General features: G+C 49.8%; 10 protein-coding genes across 10 annotated transcripts; 5 read left to right on the forward strand and 5 right to left on the reverse strand.

Moving 5' to 3' along the window:
• Window positions 1-1,699: 1,699 nt before the first annotated feature.
• Window positions 1,700-3,493, forward strand: N7443_006412 (cytochrome P450; the record flags this gene model as incomplete). Its single annotated transcript, XM_056886468.1, has 4 exons — window positions 1,700-1,996; window positions 2,068-2,311; window positions 2,366-2,484; window positions 2,561-3,493. 4 exons carry the CDS (start codon window positions 1,700-1,702, stop codon window positions 3,491-3,493), a joined length of 1,593 nt encoding a protein of 530 aa, XP_056740117.1.
• A 237-nt stretch (window positions 3,494-3,730) lies between these two features.
• Window positions 3,731-5,771, reverse strand: N7443_006413 (methylisocitrate lyase ICL2; the record flags this gene model as incomplete). The annotated part of the gene is made up of 6 exons (XM_056886469.1): window positions 3,731-3,738; window positions 3,792-4,045; window positions 4,094-4,517; window positions 4,567-4,979; window positions 5,034-5,322; window positions 5,378-5,771. 6 exons carry the CDS (start codon window positions 5,769-5,771, stop codon window positions 3,731-3,733), a joined length of 1,782 nt encoding a protein of 593 aa, XP_056740118.1.
• Window positions 5,772-5,850: 79 nt separating this feature from the next.
• Window positions 5,851-6,620, reverse strand: N7443_006414 (ethanolamine utilization protein (EutQ); the record flags this gene model as incomplete). The annotated part of the gene is made up of 3 exons (XM_056886470.1): window positions 5,851-5,929; window positions 6,114-6,264; window positions 6,323-6,620. 3 exons carry the CDS (start codon window positions 6,618-6,620, stop codon window positions 5,851-5,853), a joined length of 528 nt encoding a protein of 175 aa, XP_056740119.1.
• Window positions 6,621-7,441: 821 nt separating this feature from the next.
• N7443_006415 (Zn(II)2Cys6 transcription factor) lies at window positions 7,442-9,886 on the forward strand (the record flags this gene model as incomplete). Its single annotated transcript, XM_056886471.1, has 4 exons — window positions 7,442-7,592; window positions 7,685-7,852; window positions 7,909-9,822; window positions 9,873-9,886. The coding sequence occupies 4 exons, from the start codon at window positions 7,442-7,444 to the stop codon at window positions 9,884-9,886; spliced, it is 2,247 nt and encodes a 748-aa protein (XP_056740120.1).
• Window positions 9,887-10,289: 403 nt separating this feature from the next.
• N7443_006416 (NAD(P)/FAD-dependent oxidoreductase) lies at window positions 10,290-11,519 on the reverse strand (the record flags this gene model as incomplete). The annotated part of the gene is made up of 1 exon (XM_056886472.1): window positions 10,290-11,519. One exon carries the CDS (start codon window positions 11,517-11,519, stop codon window positions 10,290-10,292), a length of 1,230 nt encoding a protein of 409 aa, XP_056740121.1.
• Window positions 11,520-14,093: 2,574 nt separating this feature from the next.
• On the forward strand, window positions 14,094-17,376 carry N7443_006417 (Dihydroxy-acid/6-phosphogluconate dehydratase; the record flags this gene model as incomplete). The annotated part of the gene is made up of 4 exons (XM_056886473.1): window positions 14,094-14,375; window positions 14,425-14,689; window positions 14,769-16,927; window positions 16,987-17,376. 4 exons carry the CDS (start codon window positions 14,094-14,096, stop codon window positions 17,374-17,376), a joined length of 3,096 nt encoding a protein of 1,031 aa, XP_056740122.1.
• Window positions 17,377-18,145: 769 nt separating this feature from the next.
• On the forward strand, window positions 18,146-18,364 carry N7443_006418 (uncharacterized protein; the record flags this gene model as incomplete). Its single annotated transcript, XM_056886474.1, has 1 exon — window positions 18,146-18,364. The coding sequence occupies one exon, from the start codon at window positions 18,146-18,148 to the stop codon at window positions 18,362-18,364; it is 219 nt and encodes a 72-aa protein (XP_056740123.1).
• A 259-nt stretch (window positions 18,365-18,623) lies between these two features.
• On the reverse strand, window positions 18,624-20,772 carry N7443_006419 (uncharacterized protein; the record flags this gene model as incomplete). Its single annotated transcript, XM_056886475.1, has 7 exons — window positions 18,624-18,798; window positions 18,961-19,315; window positions 19,368-19,773; window positions 19,821-19,969; window positions 20,023-20,102; window positions 20,152-20,464; window positions 20,529-20,772. The coding sequence occupies 7 exons, from the start codon at window positions 20,770-20,772 to the stop codon at window positions 18,624-18,626; spliced, it is 1,722 nt and encodes a 573-aa protein (XP_056740124.1).
• A 1,214-nt stretch (window positions 20,773-21,986) lies between these two features.
• N7443_006420 (putative short chain dehydrogenase/reductase) lies at window positions 21,987-22,973 on the forward strand (the record flags this gene model as incomplete). Its single annotated transcript, XM_056886476.1, has 4 exons — window positions 21,987-22,017; window positions 22,076-22,429; window positions 22,483-22,701; window positions 22,753-22,973. 4 exons carry the CDS (start codon window positions 21,987-21,989, stop codon window positions 22,971-22,973), a joined length of 825 nt encoding a protein of 274 aa, XP_056740125.1.
• A 263-nt stretch (window positions 22,974-23,236) lies between these two features.
• Window positions 23,237-25,092, reverse strand: N7443_006421 (uncharacterized protein; the record flags this gene model as incomplete). Its single annotated transcript, XM_056886477.1, has 3 exons — window positions 23,237-23,921; window positions 23,978-24,978; window positions 25,051-25,092. 3 exons carry the CDS (start codon window positions 25,090-25,092, stop codon window positions 23,237-23,239), a joined length of 1,728 nt encoding a protein of 575 aa, XP_056740126.1.
• Between the last annotated feature and the right edge of the window lie 555 nt (window positions 25,093-25,647).

Consider the following 25,647-nt stretch of genomic DNA (forward strand, 5'->3'; position numbering starts at 1 on the left):
CAAGTCCTCTGCTCAGCATCACCTTGCACCAAATTCGCAGCCCAACCACCAGAGCAGGAATCAGGACCAATATCCAACATACTGCCAAAATAGTCGGGCCCTGGTTCTGGTCATCCAGAGAGACAGAAGCTGCAGTCATAATGTTTTAAAGGAAGCCCCTGTCAGCATATATAGAGATGACTTGAGCAAAAGAATGAAGCTCGATCGTGGGTCAATTCTTCGAGGGTGAAAAGACTGGTTAATAAATATTAAGACCTCCTTTTAGCATTCACGTATCCTCAAGTCTAGCATGGAAGGCCAAGGATACAACCCTTGATCTTCAAGCGACGTCTCAAAGATGTGATTAAACCCGCAATCACACGTCAAGACAAGGTACCGCAGCGCGGAAGTGAAACCCTGCATCCCGAATATGACAAGTACCATCCCGGTCTAGAACTGACGATCACATGTAACGACAACCATTGAAGGACCTAAATCACTACTGTAGATCATTCTCTAGGGACCATCCTGGCTTTACTAGTTGCCAATTGAAAGATGGACCCAAGGTTGGAATCCGCCACCCGCAACGCTCGAATTATATTTGATAGATCACAATGCACGACAGCGATCAGCCACGGGTGATCCGCTGGACAATGGGTATTTGACACGGTGGAGCTATTACTAAATCGAGCGTTGCGGGCTGCATATGAAACGGCCAGCCGTACTTTAGTCCGGCTCTCCGGGACTTAGCCGTTTATGCCCCTCACAGCTCGTGCGCGGCCACTAAGCCATGCGCTGGGGCTGCAGCTGTCATACTCGGGCTTTATTCCAAAAAGGACTAGATGCAGGTAGACTTGCATATAGTTTTTGGATAGAGCACATTCTAAAAGTCTCAAGTCCGAATCGACGGGGCCTCCCGTTCTGCCCAGCGGGACGTGCCGTCAACGCTCCGCGGACCGTCTCGCACGTTGAGGCGCCTTTCTTCAGGGTCGTGGTGGATTCGAGGGAAAGACCCGTAGATGACCAGAAAAAAGAAACAATGTAAGAGGATCCATAAATGATCGCTTTCCTTCGGGTCCCCTGATTTTACCTACTAAGACAGAACGAGCGTTAGGCCGGTTTCTTTCTCCGCACCGTTAGGACCCAAGATAATACGTAATAATTCCCCGAAGCTGTCATATCAAAAAAAAAAGTGACCTGTCAACCACAAGGTATACCTTATAAGTCTCTCTGCCCTGGCGGTAACCAGTGTAGATGCCAATTGAAACGGGCTGTTTGATCCAATGGAAATTCTCCGATCTGCACCATGACACAACTGGGCTACTGGTGATAGGGCAATCTCTTTGCTCCCTAGCTCGGTCTACGGAGCTCTAGGTCTTTGTCCGACGTACTTAGTCTGAATGTGCCTGAACTCCCACGGCCATCCCTGTTGCATTGACCACCTATTAGTCTAATGATAGTCAAACTCTGGAACTATCCGTCCAACCACCTGGTGGAATTGCCACGCCATCGGCCAGCATCATGTCCGTGCATCTTTATCACACACAGCTTTAGGCTTAGAATTGAAGTAGACCGATTGCCTATGAAAACGGGATCTGCGGGGAGCGTGTAAGATAGAGTCATTTATCTACCTCGCTAGTACAACGTTCTCGTTCGACTCATCGCAAATCGATTCTCGATCGTAGTCTCAACTTACAACTCCAAGTCAATTTTCAACACCATGTTCTCCATTTCAGAGCTAGTGATCAACGTCCTTCTGTCCGTGTGCATCCTTATCATTTCTCGCTTTCTTTGGAACTACCTCCGCTCCCCACTGAGATCCTTCCCGGGCCCGCTGCCAACCAGCTTCACCAACATATGGCGCCTGCAAGACGTGTTCAAAGGACGCTGTGATATCACGCATAATGAACTACACCGCAAGTATGGACCCGCTGTTCGGATGGGTCCCAATCTCCTGAGCCTCTCCGATCCGAACTTGATCAGTCAAGTGTACAACACCAAGAACCCGTGGCTCAAGGTATGGGATAGATTAATTCAACGTACTTCTGCTCGGCATTGAAGTTCTTTTAAGCTAATCGTTGGACCTAGAGTGATATGTACAACGTCAACGATGCTATCGTCTCGGGAACCCGTTACAAAAACCTCTTCTCGAACCAGGATGAGAAGTGGCACTCGACATTCATTCGTCCGATCAAGAACCTGTACTCCATGAGCAAGGTACAAGACATGGAGCATAACGTGGATATCACCATCGAACTATTTCTCGAGAAGCTCCGTGAGCGGTTTGTCCGTCCGGCAAAGACGTGTGAGGTGTCGGAATACATCAATTTCTGTATGTAATTTTGCATCTTGTCTACCTTGAGCCATACTGACGGTGTTGACTTAGTTGCATGGGACGCAATGAGCCAGATCACATTTTCCAAGGACCTCGGGATTCTTGAAGCAGGCTGCGATTACAAGGGCTTCCTAGGAAGATCGACAAAGACACTCGACTATTTCGCCTCGGTACCTTGCTCCCCAACCCAAAATCCAATCTAATAGCCATAGGACGCAACCCATACTAACCCAGAGACAATTCTAGATTTGTCAGGTCCCAATGCTAGACTACATCTTCGACAAAAACCCAATCATGCGAATTGGCCCACCAACATTCGTCTGGGCCAACATATTCAGCGTCGAACAACTCCAAACCCGCTACGAAGAAGCCACACCAATAAGCCACATCGACTTCCTAGCCAAGTTCCTCGAAGTCAAGAAGAAGCATCCAGAGCTTGTAAATGACGGCACCGTCATTCTCTACCTCCTCTCGAATGTACTAGCAGGCAGTGACTCCACCGCTGGAGCTCTCTGCGCCACGATCTACCATGTTCTTAAGCACCCGGCCGTACACAAGAGACTCGTTTCCGAGCTTCGCGATGCTAATTTGACCCTTCCCGCGAAATGGAAAGATATCAATGGTCTAACGTACCTCGAAGCGGTCATGCGAGAGTCGATGCGTATTAACCCGGGCGTAGGTCTTATTCTCGAGCGGGTCGTTCCGAAGGGGGGATTCACTCTCCCTGATGAACGATATGTGCCGGAGGGTACGGTCGTGGGTATGAATCCGTGGGTTATCAGTAGGAACGAAGAAGTCTTCGGAGCTGATACTGAAGCATTTATCCCGGAGCGTTGGTTGAAGGGGCCGGAGGAGACGGAGGAGGTGTTCCAGGCAAGGGTCAAGAGGATGAAGGCTGCTGATATGGCGTTTGGGGCCGGGTCGAGAGCTTGTCTTGGGAGATACTTGAGTCAGTTGGAGAGCTATAAGTTGATTGCGACGCTTTTCTGTTCTTTTGATGTGAGTCTCCTTGCGCCTGCGGGTTGGAATGAGGATTTGGGGTGCGTTTTTGCTAACGGGATACAGATGGAATTGCCGAGTCAGGAACATGAGTGGGAGATTACCAATTCCTGGTTCCTGTATCAGAAGAATATTCCTGTTCGGTTCTTTGAGCGGACTGATAGGGCTGTATGTGTTTAGTCTTGCTTCATATTGAGTTCCATTGTGCGTCGTTTAGGCGCTAGACGGGGATACGGGAAATTGGGATGGTCAACTTGCTTCAATGCCACAGTCAAATTGAGGGTTTGCATCAGACATTTATTAAGACATATTGAATTTTGAACAGTCTAACTGATGTAAAGGTATTGGAACTAGGCTTAAACAGAATCAAAATTTTTGCTGATATCGACAGTGATCATAAAATATTCCAAAGAGGGATTAGAAGCCTGAAAATATCAGTGAGCGTCCTTCATGTCTCCGGGATACGGAAAGAACTTACCCTTCTCAGTGTTGCCCTCGCCCATACTCTTGCTACTGCTGCTTCCGCTCTGAATGGCACCAAGGATACCATCCATATAGGGAGCACCACTCCATTTCTGGTGTGTCAGGACATCCACGCCCATCTCCTTCTCACGGGACTGGACCAGCTTCACGTAGGCGAGCATACCCTCATCTTTGAATGCGCGAGAGAGTTCGGTGGTAATGGTTGCATTGCTGTGCAGGCCAGCCAGGGAAATCAGTTGCAGGACGAATCTGGGAGAATTAGTTTGGGTTTGAATATGGACAGAATGTGAAGCTTACCCGTGCTTGGCGATGTCCCAGATGAAGGACTTCAGAGAAGCCTCATCAAAGCCCTGGGCCATCCAGTTGAAGGACGGGCTAAGGTTGTACACGAGCTTCTTGCCAGGGTACTTAGCGCGAACTTCACCGGCGAGAGTGCCAGCCTGCTCGACGTTGGGATCGCCAGTCTCGACCCACAGCAGGTCAGCGTAAGGAGCAAACTCTTTGGCGCGCTTGGTCGCGGCCGGGAATCCTGCGCGGTAGTGGTAGTATCCTTCGCGAGTACGGCAGCTGTCGCACGACCAGATCACCGGAGTCTTGGTGTAGTCGCTAGCCAGAGCCCGACGACGAGAGAAGGAAAGATCGGGGTTCTGCTTGACATGAGCCTTGTAGGCATCCCGTGCCGATTGAGAAGCACCCTCAGCCTGAAGGTGTGCGTCAACGGCTGCAGAAAGTTAGTATAGGTAAAGATTCCTAGGTTGATCCTCACGTACCCTCATCGAAGGAGACAAGTTTATGATTCTTAACCCAATCAAGCTCAAAAGCGTCAATCTCAGTAGGAGTGGCGCCCTCACGCTCCATGGCCTGCAGAGTTTCGGCCAACGGCTCCACCTCCTCGGTGATACCAAGAATGAACTCGTGGTCGCGCACGTCAATGGCGCTGCTGATCAGCTTGCCGCTCTCGGAGTCAGTGCGTGCAATGACAAGGTTCTCGCAACCCATCATGTCCCACTGGAATCGTGCAGCAGTCAAGCGATTGATGTGTTCGCCCATGGGGACAAGCACCTTACCCGCCAAGTGGCCACACTTCTTTCCGCCGTGAAGCTGGTCTTCGAAGTGCACTGCCGCGGCACCGTTCTCTGCGAATAGCTTGGCGAGCTTGAGAACAGCCGACAAGCCTCCGTGTCTTTAAAGCCAAGTCAGTTTCGAATGTTAGTTTCATCATCGAGGTAGGACATACCCGGTGTCACCGTCCGCAACGATTGGTCGCATATAGTCAACATATGGTGTGGATTTGCGCTCTTCGGCAGACATCTTCCGTCGCGCATCCCACTGCTTGCGATCGTGCATAGACTGAGCCTTGAACAGACGCTGGACTTGGTTCGGCACTGTGTTGTAGGGGTAATCGCCAAAATCGGGAGAGACTTCATTGGTGGAAGTCAAGAGTGACGAACATGCCCAGCCAGAGATATAGAGGATCTCTTGATTGGGAGCCTGCTGGGTCATCTGTACAGGATCGATAGCACCCACTTCATATCCGCTGTGTTAGCCCTGTCTGAATGGAAGGGGGAGCTCAAAACTCACTTGTATGCACGGGTTCTCCAGCAGCCGCACGCTCATTCAACAGATTGAATAGCTTCCGAGCCATCAAAGAGCTGGGGTATGACTGTTGCAACGAGCCACGCTTGCTCACGACGTCGGCCGCGCTGTAAGAACGCTTGATACCCTCGTAACGGGGCGAGCTCCACCATGCCTCCACATCCCGGACCTGCTGTTCGAAGAGCGCATCTTCAGCAGAACCAGCCTTGTCTGCGGTCGACAACAGCTGGAATGCGTCGGATGGCAGTGTCGTGGACACGGGGGGCTGGACGGTCGGTGACGACATCCGAGGATAGCCGCATGTGAACGAGCGCAGGGCCAAACGGGGAGCAGTCGTAACGGGGAGACGAGGGAGCCGTCGCGGTATCGATCGAAACATATTTGAGGTCGTAATTGAACGAAGGAAGGATGAAAGGTGAAATGAAAGAAAGAACAAAAGTTACGGCTCGGCGAAGTGTTTACATGGCCGTTCGACCTCGGGCCGTGCAGTTGTCACGCTTTCTGGGGTTCCCCGCGCCTCCGATAACCGCCACTTTACTAAGCTTCTCAGTCAGGGACTTGGTCACCATTCTGTTTACTCCGATCGGTGCTTTACCTTTATATTCTTGTGTCCATTGCATCTGGATCAGGCATACAGTCCATCCAGTCCGACCATGGACAGGACGGACTCAAGGGCCAGGTATCCATCGGCTCGGGCATTCTCTCCACGGGCCCCACTGACCCCTGCGATTGTTCGAGGTGTATGTCAAGGGCGCGCGTCCGCTCCATCCACGGTTGATCGAAGTGCAGTGGGTGCTGATACATCGCAGCAGCAGCTAACGGCTGGTGCTGAATCAACTTGAGCAGGCAATGGCGATACATTGCCGGAGTCACTGCATGATCAGCAACATTTCGTCACCTCGAGGTAGAGGACGTCAAATTCAAACTCACTGTGGGAGTCGGATCCAGCCCAGTGCATACCCAGCCAGATAAAGTCCGGCGCGAGAATCATGCGGAGGATCCATGCATGCGGGGAGTCCGGATCGATGACACATACGAGGTGGCCCATGAGTTCCGTCAAGTGCCACTCAAGCGCCACGATCAAGGGGTCGTGACCGGGCGCCAGTCCCAGTACACCTCGAATGATATCGTGGCAGTCCCATTGGAAGAGAGCGCCATGGTCGTATCCACTCGCCAGGAGATGGATTTGCTGTCGGGTGAAAGTGCGAAAGATTGCCATGTCCAGCATGGGCTTGAGAGCCGGCGTTTTCTCCGAACCGTACAGTAGGGACAGTCAAAGTAGGGACAGTATGATGAGAGAAAGAGAGGGTAGAGAGTAAGTCTCAGGCCTGGGATGAAAAGATTGAAGGGATTATTGATGTGGGACATCTCATGACTCTGAGAAGAATAGATGCCATTGTCGCCAGTAACATGTTATTGAGTATTGACAATCTGCGCCCTAGGCATCTTAAGAGCAGTAATATTGAAGGTATACGTCATTGAGAAGCGTGAACCATAGACTACACACAGAAAACACAATAGAACGCACAATGGAAGTATGCACAGATGAGTGCAGCTAGCTATGACGCGATAGGCAGCGTCGGAAATGCAGATCTTTCTGTCGTGCCTTTTCTCTGCTGGTAGATCGTAGTCTGCAGGCGCACGAATACGGAATCTTCCCGAAACATAGATTGGCTTCTGTTTATTTTCCCCCGCATGTCCCTGTCCCGTTCTACGGAGATCGCGAGGCCGATCGTATAGGTCCCATAGGTTGAGGGCACGAGACGGCCTACCTGATCTAGCTCCAATATTGGACGCTATAGGTCCAACTGCCAACGCAGAAGTCAGTTGGGATTCTAATAATGAACCGCTGGACAACCCCTCAGAGGCTTCTCCAAGATCGGCGAAGACCCCCGCATGGGCCTTATCACCAACTCCTCCTCGGATTCCTATCTGCCTTTTGCCATTCGTGGACCTTCCGTCTTATCTTTCGCCTTTCCCTTCGTTGTCATTTTATCTACTTCATTTCTTGTTGACTCTTCCATATATCATCAATAAGAACGTCTTGGTATGGAAAATATTAAAATCCCAGCGCCGTCCACGATTCTAGACTCGTCCGACACCATCTCGTCAGCGCGGGGCAAGCCTGCTTCGCCTCCCAAAAGGGCGAAGCAGATCGGAACAGCGGTGCAAAGGCCCAAACAGACAAAGAGCCGCAATGGTACGATCCTGCCGGATAGTATTTCTGTGGATAGCGCCCCTGGGCCTATCTACCTGCGCAGACTGCTGACCCGATCTATCCGCATCGCCCAGGTTGCATCACCTGCAAGGCGAAGCGGCTGAAGTGCGATGAAACCAAACCGGCCTGTCACCAGTGCGAAAGACGAAAGGTTCAGTGTGGCGGCTACAAGAAGGATTTCAAATGGCGACCCTTCGAAGAGACCAATGTGGCTGTGGGGCGGCCCACCAAGGCTAAGAAGGGTAAGCAAATCCCCTCGAGAGCTAGTAATTAAGTGGATCGTTACTTATCTATATAGCAAATCTTCCTAATATCATTACCAAGCCTGAGAGTTTCCCGACGCCCCCAAACACCGAGCATCCTACTCCAGCGATACGCGCTTCGCATTCTATCAATACATCTCCTCCAGAGTCTTCGTTGCATGGCTCCCCTGCTAGCATCAAGAGTTATCAGTCAGCTGACGCCCGTTCTTTTGATGAATTGCCTGTCCTTCGGGATGAGACTACCACGGGGGAAGAAACAGTCTCCCCGGTCGGGATATCTATGCCCGCTGATGACTCCTTCCACTTTCTTTCTTTCCTTGAGCCCTTTCAACACAATATTCCATTTTCAGATGAACTGTTTCCAGAACAAGGCCTGGATGGTGGTGCAGGTCCGGTGCCTTATAGCCCAGACTTACCAAATGACTACGAATCTCTTAGCTTCTCCCATCTCTTGGGCGAAGATAATGAAGACATCGAGGAGATCATTAGGCAATCTGACCCCGGGGCCGGACCCTGGGACTTGACCTTCCCAGATCAGGATGGAAATTTTTTCGACATCTCCCGTCTTCCAGGTCAACCGCTACTAGTATCAGAAAGCCAGGAGATGTTAGCTTTACGTTTTGACAAGCTCACTTGTGGTATTCTATCCGTCAAGGATGGCGTATCCGAAAACCCATGGCGTACCCTTATATGGCCCCTCGCCAAAAACACTCCTGCTCTGTACCATGCAATTTTCGCTCTATCAGCCTTCCACGCAGCCAAAGAGAACCCGTCTCTCCGAGTTCAAGGCGTGAAGCACATGCGACAGAGCATCACCTGCCTGAGGCAAGAAATCCAAAACATGCGCGCAGACACCGCATTAGCAACCAGTTTAGCATTGGCATTTGCGGACACCTGGGACCAGAACACGCGCACATGTGTCCAGCATTTGCGCGGTGCCAAAGCTTTGATGTTGCAGGTACTGAACGCCGGGTTACAGGGTGGTCTAAGTGCAGATGAGTTGGATCGTATTCGATTCTTGTACAATACATGGACCTATATGGATGTCATTGCAAGACTTACATCCTTGGACGAATCTGGGCCTCAGGACCTGAATCCGTCTATCTTCCATCTTCCTGGTGATGCTATTCATGAGATTGATCCATTAATGGGCTGTGCGGCTACTCTTTTCCCACTTATTGGTCGAGTGGCTAGATTGGTTCAGCGGGTGCGCAAGACTGCAACAAACTCGCTATCGATTGTGTCACAAGGAATGGAGCTGAAGTCATTGATTGAAGAATGGCAGCCGCCGCGCTGGTTTGAACCGCCTGAAGATCCCACTTCGGAAGTTCAGCACAGTATACAGATGGCGCATGCGTATCGCTGGGCGACATTACTATATCTCCATCAAGCCGTCCCCGAAATGCCCTCCGAGTCTGCCGAAGAGCTCGCCAAGCGCGTGTTGATCCTCTTGGCAACCGTACCTCCAACATCTCGTACAACGATCATCCAAATGTTCCCCCTCTTAGCTGCCGGAGCCGAGGTCGACTGCGAAGATGACCGGCGATGGGTCTTGGACCGATGGAACACTGTCCAGTCCCGCCTAATGCTAGGAGGCGTCGATCGCTGCCTCGACGTGCTACGAGAAGTCTGGGCTCGACGAGACGCACTGAGAGCAGGGAAACAACAGGACTTGCCGCCACCGAGAAGACCCGGTTCTTTCTCTAGCGAAGGGAAAGGTAGCCAGGGGTTGAGATCACCGGATACCACGCCACGAGCTCTTCATGGACATATAAATTCGGCGGATCATCATGACAGATCTATGCAAGGGAGAACTGGATCTACGCCTTCGAAGAGCGGATCTCAAAGACGAGGGTCGGCTCTTTCGCCATTGGAGAACATCCAGTTTGAGAGGACTGTGCGGAGTCGATTGCATTGGGTTAATGTTATGGGAGAGTGGGGATGGGAAGGTGATAATCTGTATCTTTCACAGTCATGGATACTCGCTAACGATATACAGTCTTCCTCGGGTAATGCTGTTCACCTAGGCAGTGACCAGTACGGTGAAGTACTTTTCTCCCACACTAATTTCCCACGACGCAGACTGAGAGATATCCCTTGTTGCATTCTGCTTCAATTTGTATACTGCAACCTTAAAGTACAGACTAGCGCGGCGTTCGAGAGCATGTTTTTTCTTTGATGTGACTTTGATGACAATAGTGTTTTGATCGAATCGGTTCTCCTTTGAAACTTGTGATTGCATCTAACTACCTTCATCTCCGATCTAGGAACTAACCCAGCATCCAAGATGCCAAGCTACCCCATCGTCACCAGGAAAAACTGAAAAGCCCCAATACGCAGACAGCCCACACCAAAAAGCCCTGTACTAGAAGCAAAAGCCCAATCCCACAGCACCTCACTCATCGCCAGTCACCCATCACGACTCTTTATCCCACTGACTCCCACTCCACAGCCCACCCGTCGTCCAAAGCCAGTAATCTCGACCCTTGATCAACCACACCATGAAGCTAGGTATCTGCCACCCCATGGCAGCTCCAACACCCCATCTCCGCCCAATGGGAACAAGCTGCGTCTCCCGAGTATCTTCAAGGAATAATCGATCAGCTCCGGACACATCAACACCGGAAGCAAGCAGTAGATCGCGTTTAACGTTAGCACAGAGCACTGGTACGGCGCTGAGAATTGCATGAACTGCTGGTCGTGCATTTGACGCTACGTCGCCCACAGCGTAGACTCTTTCCCCTGCTCCTTCTACGCGCAACGCGTTTGTGACATTCACCCGACCGTCGGCTATTAACAGGGATTTGTCGATAAAGGATGTATTGGGGGTGGTCCCGACTGCTGGAATGTAGATATCGGCCTCGAGAACACTTCCATCGGAAAGTGTTATAGCCGTTGTATCCTTCTCCTCACTTGGAGGCTGCACGTCCACGACTTTGGTTCCCTTCACCACAACAACACCCATACGCGCAAGTAATCCCTCCGCCTTTTTGGCGATGCTAGACCGGAGACCAGGTAGAATCTGAGAGCTCGATGTAACAACGGTGATTTGCACTTTGGGATTCTCAAGCTTGCCGCAAAACCACCCAGATGTCCCATTCAAGTGTTCGCCCAGCTCACCAGCTGTTTCAATCCCGGCAGGCCCTCCACCTGCGATAACAATACTCTTCGCTCGAGACATTTCTGTACGGAACTCAACCCATTCGGCTCGTAGCGTATCCGCACCGGAATTCAAGCCAAGCAACGGAGACGGGGTCGACGCCCCCGTAGCGATAACGAGAGCATGGTACTCTATGGTCTTCTCAACCTGATCCGTAGATTTAACCAAAACCTTTCTGCCTGCATGATCCAGCTCAAGGGCAGTCGCATGCTCAAATCGGAAGTTCTCCTCTGAGTATTTCTTGAATACCTCAGGGATAGAAACGAAAAGCTTGTCTTGAGGCAATAGATCATCTGAGATCATGGCCCGTGGACAGGCGGGGCGGCATAATATCTCGGTCGAGGGACTGACCAGGACGATCTTGTAAGACTCTGGATCTGGGAGTTTGGGTATGGCGTGTTTGAGGAGGTAGTGCGCTGTGGATACTCCGGCGTAGCTAGCGCCTAGGATGAGGATGTTTTTGGTTGGGGTTGGAGTTGGCGCCATTGATAATGAGGGTGAACTGTCGATGTATAGGTGGGTAGTTACAGGGACCTTGACAGTAAAGAGATATCGAAATATTGGCCAAGGGAATCTGCCTCCTTTTGAATGATTGAGTCGCATAAACTTCCATAGGCTTCTTCCGACGTCGATTGAGATATTGTTGCTAAGCGGAGGCTTGGAATTCACTGCAGCCTGACTCCAGGGTGATTCTCATAGTCTAAATGGCTGCGATAGCTTCGTTAAATTGGGGTCTAGAGATGAGTTCTGTGGTCTAGCAAATCATATTCCTTGATTGCCGGTGTGGCTTAAGGCCCGAACATCCCTGTCAAATTTCGGGCTAGAGATCGGAGCCTCGAAGGCCGAGTCACCGATAAGGGATAGAAAATGGCCATTGAAATCTTTTTTGACATTTACTGCCAAGTGACTACGGATACGTGTCCTGGGGGCGCCCGGTGCATTTCTTGGCCTCCCGTCGGAATCTCTTTGGCCAATGAACCTGGGAGCTTTCAAAAAATGATTAACGAAAAGGAATCCCTGTCGTGATGAGTGACTTAATCTACGGGGTTTTAACACAGCTCCACGATTGATGTCAAAAGAAGAGGCATTTCTGTACCAATGATGGTATGGGGACCCTTTGACCTACCACGTCGTCTCCAATACTGCGAGAGAAAACGGGGAGGCGCATCATGATCGGTAAAACCTTGAAGGTTGTTCGTAGTGAATAAGGGATTATACCCCTCTTCACCGCATCTCTTGCCTCAGCCTCCATAGTAGATCTAGATCCATAGCTTCCATCTCTAGAATTTACATCCCTCTCTTTTCTCCCTTCCTCCTCATAAAGGTATTTTAAGCACTTATATGGCGTCGCTCACCAAGAGCCAGCAAGTGGCGTGGTTGAGGTAAGCCTTATTTGGCCAATTCTCATAAGTTTCAAGAGTTGAGACCTCTGAGGCTCTCTTACTTTGGCGTGGACTTGGAATATCCCCATCCGGGCTTTGTAACATGCTAAGATAGGCCCACAGGTCCATATTTCTTTGTGTAGTGGACTTGCATTCGAGAATCAAGTTCTGTTGCGAATCAAATGTGGCCCACTCTGATGGTGAAAGGTTTGGACGGCCTTCACACGGTGCGCCTCAGCGCATATAGTCCTCTCGAAATGATATTTGATTAATGATTAAAAACAGTGGCTTGGGCAGAAGTATGAGAACTGACATAATCCTGAAGAGGCTTCCAGAGGTGTTAGTTGGTGCCTAGGTCAGATGTTTGGCTTGCTGATAAATGTTACCTGACATATCGTCAATATAAGAGCAATCCCCTACCGAATCAGATGAGAAAATCACAGTGCGCCTAGTCCCATGTGAATGGAGATCATGTGACGCCAGAAAAGTTTGCATTTCTTTGATTAATCGTGAGCAGAAATATTTCGACGCCAAATTGTGGATATGGCCTTATCGATCAATAGCTTGAGCTCCATGCCAAAGAATAGCGGGAGTCCGAGAGCTAGATTCAAACGATAGGCTCAGAGTATAGTGGGAAGTGACATTGTTGTGCTGCTTCGGGCACCAAAGTTGAGAGAAGCATCTTTGATCTGTATATGGTGTATTCCCTCACTGGTGGGTTGTCTTTTGCCAAAGTGGCTGGCCACTTCCCACATTTAGTCATCAGAAAAAGCTTTCTTGAAACACAAGTGGGGGCTGCTCGAGGTGTCTAGCAGGAGAGGACGTCGGCAAAAATTGGGGACAGATCATATGACCGGAGCTACGATGCTTTATACTGTAAATTTTACTGGGCCTACCCATATGTGATTGGCTCTAGAACTCTACTCAAAACACTACAAATAGTGGAGATCTAACAATAAATGCATTTTGAACAGGCACGATCTCCATCGTTCTCAGCTCATTTTAGCTTTGCCATAAAGCCCTATGTGCAAAGCGAAGAACAAAAATATCACCCGAAAGATAAATTGAGTTAAGTTTACCGAGAAATTGCAGCTCGTATAGACAAAAGAAGTGGCTGCTCACCGCAGTTTTACATGGCTGATCACAATGCATTTTCCTGCGCTGTGGCGTCTCTGCATCCAGCTGAACCATGGTTTGTGGGCAAATGCAGCTGATCAAAGCACAGAATCGAGCTAGTACCCAACTAGCTCCTTGAAACTATGAGGACCCAAGCGTGGGGAGTACTTGAGCATTTATTCTTGGTGACCTGAGAAGCGGGGCACGCAGATGGCAGAGTTTGGATGCGTCAGATTGCGAGATGTCACCAGCATGAACCATTGAAAGGGCGATCTTCCGTAAACCTACCTCTTATTTGCTCTCACATCTGCGTACCCCTCTTCTGTGTAACTGGAACTGCAGATGCAGCTCTATACTAAAGTTCCTACGCAAATTCTGCGTATAGCACTTCTGCTGTCATTGGGGAGTTGTTGGGGGATTCATGCTATTGGTGACTCGAGACAAAAATGTGACTAACATCAGTGAGCACGGTGCAATGATTAAATAGTGGGCATATCGCCAGAAAGCTGGTTCTAGTGGTAAGGATTTCCATTTTATTTTGTTTCCTGAGCTTCGCGTCAGCATGGGATCCATCCTTCCTCAACGAACTCCCCTGCAGATTTTCGATGCCGTTGCTGAATTGCGGCCTGATCAAATCTATTGTATCCACCCTGTCTCCTCAAATCTCTCGCTAGAATGGAAGACTATCACTTTTACAGACCTTTCCAGGGCTATTAAACGCATGGCCGTGTGGATCAAGGAAAATGTCGCTGATTCAGAGCACCCTCAAACGCTGGCATATATGGGGGTCAACGATATTCGTTACTGCACCTTCGTCTTCGCGTGTATGAGGCTACGACAGACCGTAGGGCGTTCTAACGATCGGCTCTTGAAGATTCACTGACATAGGACAGGCACTGCTTCTCTCCACGCGCAATGCTGAGTCGGCCTCGAGCCACGTCATGGGCGCTACCGAATGTTCGAAAATTGTGTACAGCCCCGAGCGGACTAAGCAAATTGATGAGCTAAAGACAGCCAATCCGTCTTTGCAATCATGGGTAGCTCCGGGTCCATGGGAGCTGTTCGATAATGTATACGAGCCTGACCCCGTGATCAAGGAGACATCAGAGGATCCTGAAAATCGGATTGCAGTGTACATTCACAGCTCGGGCACAACAGGTGAGGAAATAGAGCTCTCCAATGTGTATATCTCTATGATGGGAACATTACTGAAATTTACTCCTCATTGTCACGACAGGCTTCCCCAAGCCAGTCCCGTTGACCAACGGATACTTCCTCGCACTCGAGCAGACTGCTCTCTTTCCTCTCCCCACTGGAAGAGAAAGTAGTTTCGCAGCCAGCATGAGTCAAAGTCGACCGATTTTTGTCATGAGCCCCTTCTTCCATTTGATGGGAATTCTCAGTATGATGATCCCAGTGCTGTGTAACACACCATTCGTTCTCAGCCCCGAGAAGCCGATCACGGCGGAGCTCCTGGCGCAGATCGTCAAGGACACAACTCCTGATACATCAATTTTGGCACCATCTGTTTTAGAGAATCTCAGTCAATCTGAGCTTGGAATGAACTCTTTGTCCACCTTCTCCATGCATACCTTTGGTGGTGCGCCTCTGGCACAGGAAGTCGGGGATCGGATCTCCGAAATAACGCACCTGCAGTCAGTCTTGGGGTCAAGCGAAAACGCAGTATTCCGGGGCTTGAAGCACCAAGATAAACGTGATTGGCAATACCTGGAGTGGGACCCCAGTGCCGGCTATGAAATGCGCGACGCCGGTGACGGCCTCTTCGAGCTCGTCGTCCTCCGTGCAGAAGACCCTCTAGCTCATGCTGTCTTCCACACATACCCTGACAAGAATGAGTACAAAACAGGAGATCTCTTTGCTCCTCATCCGGAGAAGGATAGTTTGTGGCTATACTCTGGACGCCATGATGATGTGATCGTTTTGAGTAATGGAGAGAAGTTCAACCCCACCATGATGGAAGAGATTATCTCGGGTCATCCGCTTGTCTCTCGGGTACTGGTGGTTGGCCAGGGCCGTTTCCAGTCCGGTGCGATCATCGAGCCCAATTGGTCTGCCTGGAATGGTGAATCCGATGCATTGATCGATGAGATCTGGGCTAGTGTTCAAAAGGCCAACGCAACTGCCCCTGGCCATGCTCAACTCATGAAAAACCGCATCGGAGTGTCGTCGCAGACCAAACCTTTCGAGCGGACCGTCAAAGGCACTGTGAAGCGACGTGCGGTGGTGAATGACTATGCGGATGAGATCGACGCGCTCTATGCCGCTGATGATCAAGTCAATGTCGTACAGATACCCAAAGAGGCGGGGCGTGAAGATATCACCACATATATCACTGAAGCTGTGGCAGAGATCTTGGACGTCCCAACGTTTGGTGAAAATGCCGATATTTTCTCATCGGGACTTGACTCCCTGCAAACCCTTCGGTTGGGCCAAATCCTTCAGGCTTCTCTGAAGTCTGCTTTGCCTGACTTAGGCCCAATGTTTAGTAGCCCCCAGTTGTATTCCCGCCCGACAATATGCCAGCTGTCGGCATATGTTCTTGATCTTCTGCAAGGAAATGACTCGCCTCTCGATACGGCTTTAATTGAGAGCGACGCCGACCGGGAAACGAGAATCGCTGATCTGATCGGAAAGTACACTGAAGACTTCGGCAAAGATCATGCAGTCATTCTTACCGGTTCCACTGGATCACTGGGAGCTTATCTACTCCATGAGCTACTCCGCGATCTTAGCGTAACCAAGATCTACTGTCTGAATCGGTCGGATGATGCAGCTCCTAGACAATTGCAAAGCCTTCGCGACAAGGGACTGGCGACTTTCCAGAGGTTCCCTCGGAGGGTAGAGTTTCTTCAAGCACAGTTTGGCGCCGAGCGACTAGGTCTCGATGAAGCTAAATATGAGGAGATGTTGGGGAATGTGGACACCATTATCCATAACGCCTGGAAAGTGAACTTCAATCACAGGGTTGAGGCCTTCGAGAACCCCCACGTCGAAGGTGTCCGTCGTCTTGTGGAGTTCAGTATCGCGAGCGAGAAGACCGCCCATATTCATTTCATTTCTTCCATCTCCACTATCGAGGGATACAGCCCGGAGCGAGGACCCTCAATTCCAGAGATTATCTTCGATGACCCCAGCTCGGTACTCAGACAAGGATACGGAGAGTCCAAGCATATTTCTGAAAGAATCTGCGCTGCTGCCTCTGCCAAGTGCGGTGTCCCAACTAGTATCCATCGAGTTGGCCAGATTGGTGGACCAACTACGGAGAAGGGAATGTGGAATAAGCAAGAGTGGGTGCCATCGCTCGTTGCAACATCCAAGACGATAAAGCAGATTCCGAAGGGGTTGGGATCGGTATCCGTTCAGTGGGTTCCAGTAGTAAGTAACATTCCGACTATGTTTCACCATTAAGACTAATAATCTATTCTACCATTCAGGATGTAACTGCAAAGGTCATCACCGACATCGTCCGCACCCGTCGCGAGACCCAAGAAGACGAACCATGCGCCGCCTTCCATATCGTCAATCCCCGAGCCACAGAATGGTCATCGCTCATCCCGGCAGTTACCAAATTCTTTGACATGGAGGAGGTCGACATTAAGACATGGATCCAGACCCTGGAGAGCTTCACGAGCCCCACAGAACGTGATCTTCAAGATAAGCCGGCTCTCAAGATCCTTGACTTTTTCAAGGCTATCTCATTCGCGGATGAGGCTGGTCCGTGGACCGAAACCACCAAGACTCAAGTTGCTAGTAAGACACTACGCAAACTGGGGGCGATTGACCTTCCATTGATGGAAAACTGGATGAAACAGTGGGATTTCTGAGGAAAGCATGCATCGCTTGTAAAGGGATAAGTCGATAGCTCCACAACAATCTATCTCGTAGCTGTCTGTTCATAACCTGCATTATACTTGAGAATATTTACTGCTCACATTACCCTCCCATGCCTTATTGTGGACAGGACCGTGACTATAGCAGGGTTCTGGGTTGAACATGTCGCGCATTTATTGAATATAACGCAGCGCTAGGAACGGCCGGCAACGTTAGAATGCTCGAGCCCCGTCAGAGTACATCATTAGGGCTTGCTTATGCATCTCTTCCACGGGTTATCTGCAAACAAATCAAGACCTCAAAGTTTATTTGGTCATAGTAAATTGTTTGTCTAGCGATGGTTACTTTCAAATAATGGGCGTTGGCGGAGTTCACAATTAGCAAATGGCTGAGCTACGCGTCAAACCACACGGTCCAGGTTGCACACGGTGTCAGCCCCAAGATTCTGGGCTTCCATAGTGGCAAATATTCCATAATTCTTGACCTCGCACCAACCATCAAGGGGAACGTCAATACTTTTTCTCAAGCGCCTTGGATTAAACAACGAGGCAGCGATAGCTTCCTATGTCAAAGAACACCATGAATCTTACCCCTATATCATTCTGTCGGGACAATAATTAGCGGACAAGTCTGCTTTTCTCACAGATGCATCGAATGGGATCGGACGAGAGATTGCAATCCGGTGCGCCGAGGCCGGATGTGCGAAGCTGGCGATAGCTGCTCGTTCCTCGCTCGACGATGCCATGACACAAGTCCCAAATAATGTCCGTAATGCCGGTCGCGAACCACCGCAGATCCTCGCATTGCAAGTTGATGTCGCCTCTGAAGAGTCGCTCTGAAGAGTCGGTCCGCACAGCTGCCCGAACAGTCGGTCAAGCATTTGGTGGAAAGCTTGACATTCTCATCAACAATGCGGGCTATTTACCTGAGTTCAAATTCATGACTGCATCTGGCCCGGCAGACTGGCGGAAAGGCATGTAGATTAACTTGAAGGGTACACTTCTCTGCAGCCACTACCTACGTCCGCTGGTATTGAAGTCAGACAGTAAGATAATTATCAACCTGTCCTCTCATAGCGCCAATTTTTCTGACGCACGGCCGGATCATCGTACTGCGTGTCAAAATTCGCAATCTGTCGATTGACCGAGTTTCTGGCCAGTGACTACCATGACCAAGATTTGCTATCTCAGTGCATCCGGGTGTTGTCAAACCCGATATGCAATACAGGCTCCCGGAAAGCTTACGTGATGCTTTGGTTGATGATGTGACTCTTCCTGCTGATACCACTGTATGGTTGAGTCAGGAGCGACGCGAATGGTTGAGCGGACGCTTCGTCTCGAGCAACTGGGACATGGAGGAATTGGAGAACAAGAAACCAGATATTGTTGAAAGGGAGCTGTTTAAATTCCAGATGGCTATATAGAATAGGTTACTCGCAGAGACGTCTCGGCATTTATAATCTATCAGTAATCCCATGACGATGAACCCAACTGCGGGCGCGTTTGCCGAAAATGTACCTTGAAGATGTCAGAAATTTGTTGAAACTCACAGGACCCAACAATAAAGTCAGAACTTACATAGGAATCGTAAACAGCGTCACGCCCATAGTAATACCACCGATAGTAAAGAAGCAGTCGCGAACACCCTGGCTATCGATCCAGCCATTGATATAAAATGATAATCCAAAAGCGAACATGTTCTTGACAAAATTCATGGCCGCAAAGGCCTCACCAGCCTTCTCACGATGGCAATCGACGACATAAGTGACAACACCAGTGGTTCCCAGCTGGACTCCGAAATTGATGAGGCCGAGGCACACGATGACCGGCACTGGCCATGGGTCTTGGGCGTATGAAGATTGGCCCCAGGCAAAGAATCCTGTTGAGGTGAATAGAACGTAGGTGACCATGATTGGAAGACGGAATTCCGGCTCTATATGAAAGTTAATATAACGTGATCGAAAGCAAATATATGAAGGTCATACCAAATATACCACCGTTCTTCTTCGACATTCGGGTAATCAAACCATCAATCAAAGGCCCTGCTGTCAGAGTACCAAGAACAGATGCGACAAATGACGAAAGGTTTGTCGCTCCGACACCAACGACAGAGAAGCTATACGGTGGGGCAGAGAAGATCTGCGAGAGTGTGAGAGAAATGCCGACCAGCCACGAGATGCAAGTCGTAAACAGGAGAACCGCCCACAGCACAGCCGGAGAAGCCAAGAGATAGAATGGTCGGATGAGCGTATTCCAGAATGACGTATGGTTAACATAGCCACTGTATGGCATAAGCTGCTTGGTCCAAGAGTTTGGTAGCTCGGTAGATGGAGATTCGGCATCGGATGCGTGTTCAACTTGTTCCAGGCTTCTCTTCCCGTCGAGCATTATCTAACAATAATCAGTATCCAGAATTTGCAAAGCACCGGATCACTCACATTCGTATCAGTCGTATCTATATTGAGAGCCTCACGAGCATAAGCCGATTCGGGCATCCAGAAAAAAACGAGGACCAAAGCCAGAGCAAAGGCACCACCCATAGCATTTAACGCAATACGGTATGATCCGTATTCAATGATCGCAGCAGCTATCACCAATGATCAGCGCAAATTCAAACTCATCTGAAATTCACCATCTTACCGATCGGAACTGCAAGATTGATCCCACCCAAGACACCGAGGTTAAAGATTGCAGTCCGATACCCACGCTCGTGCACAAACCTAATGAAGTCAATATCGAAGGACAAAGAACTAAGCAAGCAACTCTGACCAGATATCCGAGATCGAAGCAGGAACCAAAGCTTCCATGGGCGCCATACAGAGACCACAGAACACACGTGCAGCAACAAATGATTCAAAGCTTCTAGCCCCTGCGGCCCAAAAGCAAGACACCATCAAGCCGAGAGTGGTACCGAGATAAACAGGGCGCTTTCCATATTTCACTGCCAAAGAGTTGAAAAGTAAACTTCCAACGGCGATGGCTGCAATGGTGCCGCCCTGTACGGCTGAGACGAATGTCGATAGCGAGACGCCGAAGTCTGCGGCGAGAGGGACGAATGCTCCGCCGAGAAGGGGACCGACGGCTAGGGTCATTCATTCAGTATAACATTCATATAGATAAAAATGAATAGATCAGGTCGGGATTACCTCCTACACAGCCGCATCCCCAGCCGTAGGCGACAGTGAAGAGCTCCTTCTTTCTGCGCGACCAGTTGAGAGGGTCATTGAGGGAGTCGGATGGCTGTGGGACAAGCACAATCTGACCGGTGGGGTCATGTTTGAGGAGACCCGGGTCTATGCCAGAGTATGAATTTGTATCTGCGAAACTATTTAGTGGGGCGGTGCCGGGAATGTGCTCCAGTTTATCGTCGTCTAGAATACCGAAAGGCATGGCGATGGATGGGATGAGGAATTAATTATCTTGGAAGATGAGTGAAGAAAGAAAAGAGAATTCGGAGCTGACGCAGGATAAGAGGGTTGAGCTAGTGGACTCGCTGATCTCAACAGACTAGCTTCACTATTCTATCAAATGGCAGCTTGGCTCAATCACCGTATGGCGATCGGGCCTTGATATAGATAACTTTAGCCCCATGAATAATTTCGCATTCGTATTGGTATCAAACATTCTGACTCTCGAGAATTGCTTCGATCGTGGCTTGTTCAGCCAAACCAAATCTCACGAAAAGAAGTGGTGCTCGAAGGCAAGATGGGGCTATCCCGGCCCCATTATGGGGAACCCTCAAGCCAGAATCTGGGGGTTCCCCACGGGGGTTCGCCGACTCGAAACGATAATTCCAGAATCTGGACCCTGCCACGGAAATCCATGTTCCCATATTTACTGCTTTCACCTGGAAGCCTCCATGGCTCACATTTAATGTCTATTCCATCGAACGAAGCCAAGACTCCAGACTAGGGATCGTCCAATCACAGTTGGAGGGACTACCTGATTCATAAGGGTGATTGATGTGCGGAAAAGGACCTTAGGATTTGTCGGTAGTTGGGCTCGAATCGCCACCCGAGGGTGAAAGCTCCACGAATGATGATCTGTCATCGGGGACATTGTGTGCCAGCCATTCACACGACAGATTGCTCTTGTACTAGAGGCAGCCGTCTCTTCGATGACTCGATAAAGAGAACAAACTTCCATGCCTAGCCTTAAAAACGCATTTAAGATAAGAGATCCCTTAAGTTACACGAGATGAATGCCATTAGAAATCATAATGCCCATTCCTTCTGTGGTGCATGTTCCGCCTTCCACGCGCGAGGGATAATTCCGCTCATCGGCTACCATGAAATGCGGGGGATGGAGTCTCAACGCCACGGCGTCGACGACCTCGTAAAATAGAGACTTGAACATTTCCTAATTGGCCGGACGCAGCCGCCCTCCATTCGCGTCCCAGAGTGCACAGTAGGGATCATCCAGAGCTCCACAGGCACCGGAAATCCCCCAGCGAATTTTGCTCCACCGGGATGTGGGGAAACATGAGGCACGGGGAGGGGTAGGTGTGAAGTCATTACAGCATATTCAACGGAGCAAAGTTTTCGGAACAGGGATATAGCTATGCCTTTGTTTTGAGCTCCATACACATTTTCAATCAACCAAAGATGGCACCTAAGAGAAGTATCATCGTCACTGGTAAGGCACACTTCCACGGCAGAATAACAAAAGTACAGTTGATAATTTATTTGGATAGGCGGAGCCTCTGGGATTGGACTGGGTATAACCCGGCACTTCATCACAGAGCCAAATACTCACATCACAGTTCTGGATGTGAACCCGACAACTGGTGCGCAAACACTGGATCAGCTGCGGGCTGAATTTCCATCAGCTGGAGTCTCATTTGAGCAATGCGACGTCTCATCCTGGGAAAGCCAAGCAGAGGTGTTTGAAAGAATACACTCACAGCAAGGCCGAATCGACGTAGTTTTCGCTAATGCGGGTATCACGGAGAAAGGAAGTCTCTTACCTGAGAAGGGCGGTAACAGCAATGGACCGACAAAGCCGAATTTGGCGACCGTAAATGTGAATTTTGTTGGGGTCATATACTGTAAGTGGTATCATACGAATACGTCTTATGGATACTGATATGAGACTATCTAGCTGTGCAGCTCGCCATCCATTATATGGCTAAGAACGAACTCTCCGGTTCTTCAAAGGGTTTGATTGTGTGCACTGCCTCAAATGCAGGGCTATATCCATTCCCTATGGCCCCAATCTACTCAGCAACAAAGCACGGTGTCATCGGACTTGTGCGGTCTCTCGCTCGTCCGTTGGAGGCAGAGAGCATTCGGATCAATGCACTGGCTCCGGCTGTAATCGGTATTACCACCTCTATCACTCGCTGACGGGCGTACACTAATAGGATCCCAGCCACGAACATTGCACCCAGTACAGATCTATTCAAATCAATGGCCCTCACGCCCATGTCAACTGCGACGAAGGCCGTAGCACAGCTTGTGGAGGACGAGACACTCACTGGAAGAGTTGCAGAACTGCACGGAGAGCATGTTACACTGGCAGAGGCACCAGCTTATGTTGATGAGGATACCGGGAAGAACATAGAGACATTCTGGAGCCTCGGATACGCGTGAATAGGGAGGGAAGAATACAGGGGTATCAATAAAGTTCTGGAGTTGATTTCATGAACATGCGGCAAATCGTAGAATATACAGAAAGAACACAAGTAGAGCCCCGGGCGATATGAAAACAGAAAATCAGACCAGGATATCGAATTTTTGCGAGCGCCAACCCTCTAGCCACCGTAGTTAAAACACCAGAACACCATCTTATAGGTCATTAAAACGCCCGCCATAATGTTTTTCAGTTTCAGCTGTGATGCCCTTCACCGCTAATCCTATTCATCCAGAAGAAGCACTTTCAGCCTCTCCAGCTTATCTTCGCAATGCACCTCCAATTGCATAATAACATCGACGGCGTCCTTTTTGGTGATGAGTAGTTGTGAAACAAGCCAGAAGTTATATCCGTTCTTGTAGAAGCCCATGGAGGCCCACTCGTCACTTGAGACCTTATTACGCAGTGCAATCCAGTGATCTCGCCAACGATTCAGGGCTATCCTGATCGAACCAAGCAGAGAATCTTCAGGAATGGTACCCTTGCTCCCAATCCCGTCGACTGGAGATTGCGATGTCGAAATTGCGCCTGCATGCTGATTGAGAAGTCCGACAAGCGTCATGTGCGTATTGATGAAAGAGAATAAAACTGCAAGTCTGATAAGCGAAGGCACCAAGACAATGAAGAACGATTGCGTACCATGAATGAGAATGAACATATCCATGACCGTCAAGTTCATCTGAGTAGGATCAGGGGGTTGTCCAGCCACATGTGAAGGGTCGAAAAGAGTTTTGAAAGCGCCATAAAGGGTAATACCGCGGGTGAATCGGAAATCGGGTTCGGATAATGGATGTGGTGACTGAAAAAGAGACTCTTCGCAAGGCAGTTCGCATTCCATTTCGGAATGCGTCAAACGACAGGGGTAATTCTGGTAGAATAAGAAAGCGCAGTCGAGCAATGAAATGATGCTAATAGTTCTGCCGAGTGTTAGAGAGAAGAAATTGATTCAAGGGTTGATACGAACCGAATACGACACTCTGTTTGGATCCATTGGTGCTCCAGTTGGTCTTGCGAGGTATGTCGGCACTTGACGAGACGTAACCGCCGAGCAACCTTGACAACTTCGCTGAAGCGGTTCTCCATCGCGCGGTTTCGAGATACGGGACATCCGGCCCAATATTGGACCACGATGATGATAAATCCAGCTTGGAAATTCTGGAACTTGGCCCAGTCACTAGACTCATCATCGGAGCTTTGATTCCCTGAGAAAGTGATAGCAATCTCGCTTTCTGGTGAGTAGACATGACTTGAGAAGATATAGAGCTCTGCAAAGTCTAGTACCCTCTTCGCGACGTATACCTCCCTCTGGTCACTGCTGTACATGGCTCCCATAAAGACAACAGAAGCAAGTAGAGGTATTGCGACTGTCTCTGGATCGAAAGAGGGTATATGAATCATGGCACAACTTGGTTGCCAATATTTGAAATATAACGAGATGAACTTTCGTATACGTGCCGTCGTCAACAGGAAATTAAGGTTAGTTGATATTTCCTCTTGGGATTTGGCATCCAATGGGACTGTCCATGCTCGAGCGAGAATGGACTGGATTAAAGCCATGGCAAACGGTCGCTCAGGCTCAAATACGGCCTGTTCCGGCGAGAGAGACAAATTGGGACCTTGGCCTGGATAGGCTGCTTGGTATGTAATTTGCCCAGTAAAGGGGTCTTCAGCCGTCTTCTGGCCATCCCCAAAAGGCCCATTGAAAAAGCCGAGGAATGTGTCTTGGAAGAATTGGAGTGACGATAGGTCGGAATCGACGAGAGTAGGTGTATAGTCTTGTCGATTGTTCTGCACGAAAGGGAAGACTTCTTCTGTAGCCGCCTCCTCTAGTTCAGTCTTGTTGTGATATACCAGCCCTCGTGCCCTATCGCCGCGCGGGGGTAGTCTGAATTGTTCGGTAAAGCTATCGGTGCCGCCATTTAAAAGAAACTTGATCGAACCGCGATCTGATGGCTGCTCGTATGTCTCGGCTTTAATCGGGGAGGTTTCTGAGAAGCATCAGTCATGGCCTTCCATTGCCATTCCGTTTCAGCATACCTTCGTCCAACCCTGGTTGTCTGGGTTGCGTGGAACGTTCATTGTTGCAATCGAGCCCTCTCTTCAAACAAGAACCACAGGGGCTACTCCCGTCACAGCGAAGCTTCATCGAGGTGCACTATTGAGATGTCGGTGTAAACTCGACATGACCCAAACAGGGGTGCAGCGCAACTTACCGACTGGCACGCATGTCGCCGTCGGCCTCTCTGGCCGGTCTCGGGTATTCTCCGGTCTCCACGCTCGACGCAATCGGCATAGTGGTCGCGCAAGTTGTCACTAGACAGCAGGTATAAGTTGACGTTTGGGAGCAATAGGGGAAAGGCGCACGTACCAGCGCGCAAAGGACTCGTTGCAGAACACGCATGAGTACGGTTTTTGGCCGGAATCTGTCGCCGGTTAGCAGCTAGCTCCCGGGGGGCATGTGGAGCGGGGTACGTACGGCGCAGTTGGTGTCTCTTCAAGTGGTCAATACGCGTAAAGGCCCGCTGGCATATTGTGCAGCGAAAGTGCTTGTCGGCGGGCTTCATGGTGGTCCATCGGGGAGGAGGGGAGATCCGGGGAAACAAGAGTGAGGATCGAGTCTGGGGGAAGAGCGCC

The sequence above is a fragment of the Penicillium atrosanguineum genome (assembly GCF_028827265.1).
Source record: "Penicillium atrosanguineum strain IBT 20685 chromosome Unknown utg000005l_segment0_segment0, whole genome shotgun sequence".
In the NCBI taxonomy this organism is placed as follows: domain Eukaryota; kingdom Fungi; phylum Ascomycota; class Eurotiomycetes; order Eurotiales; family Aspergillaceae; genus Penicillium; species Penicillium atrosanguineum.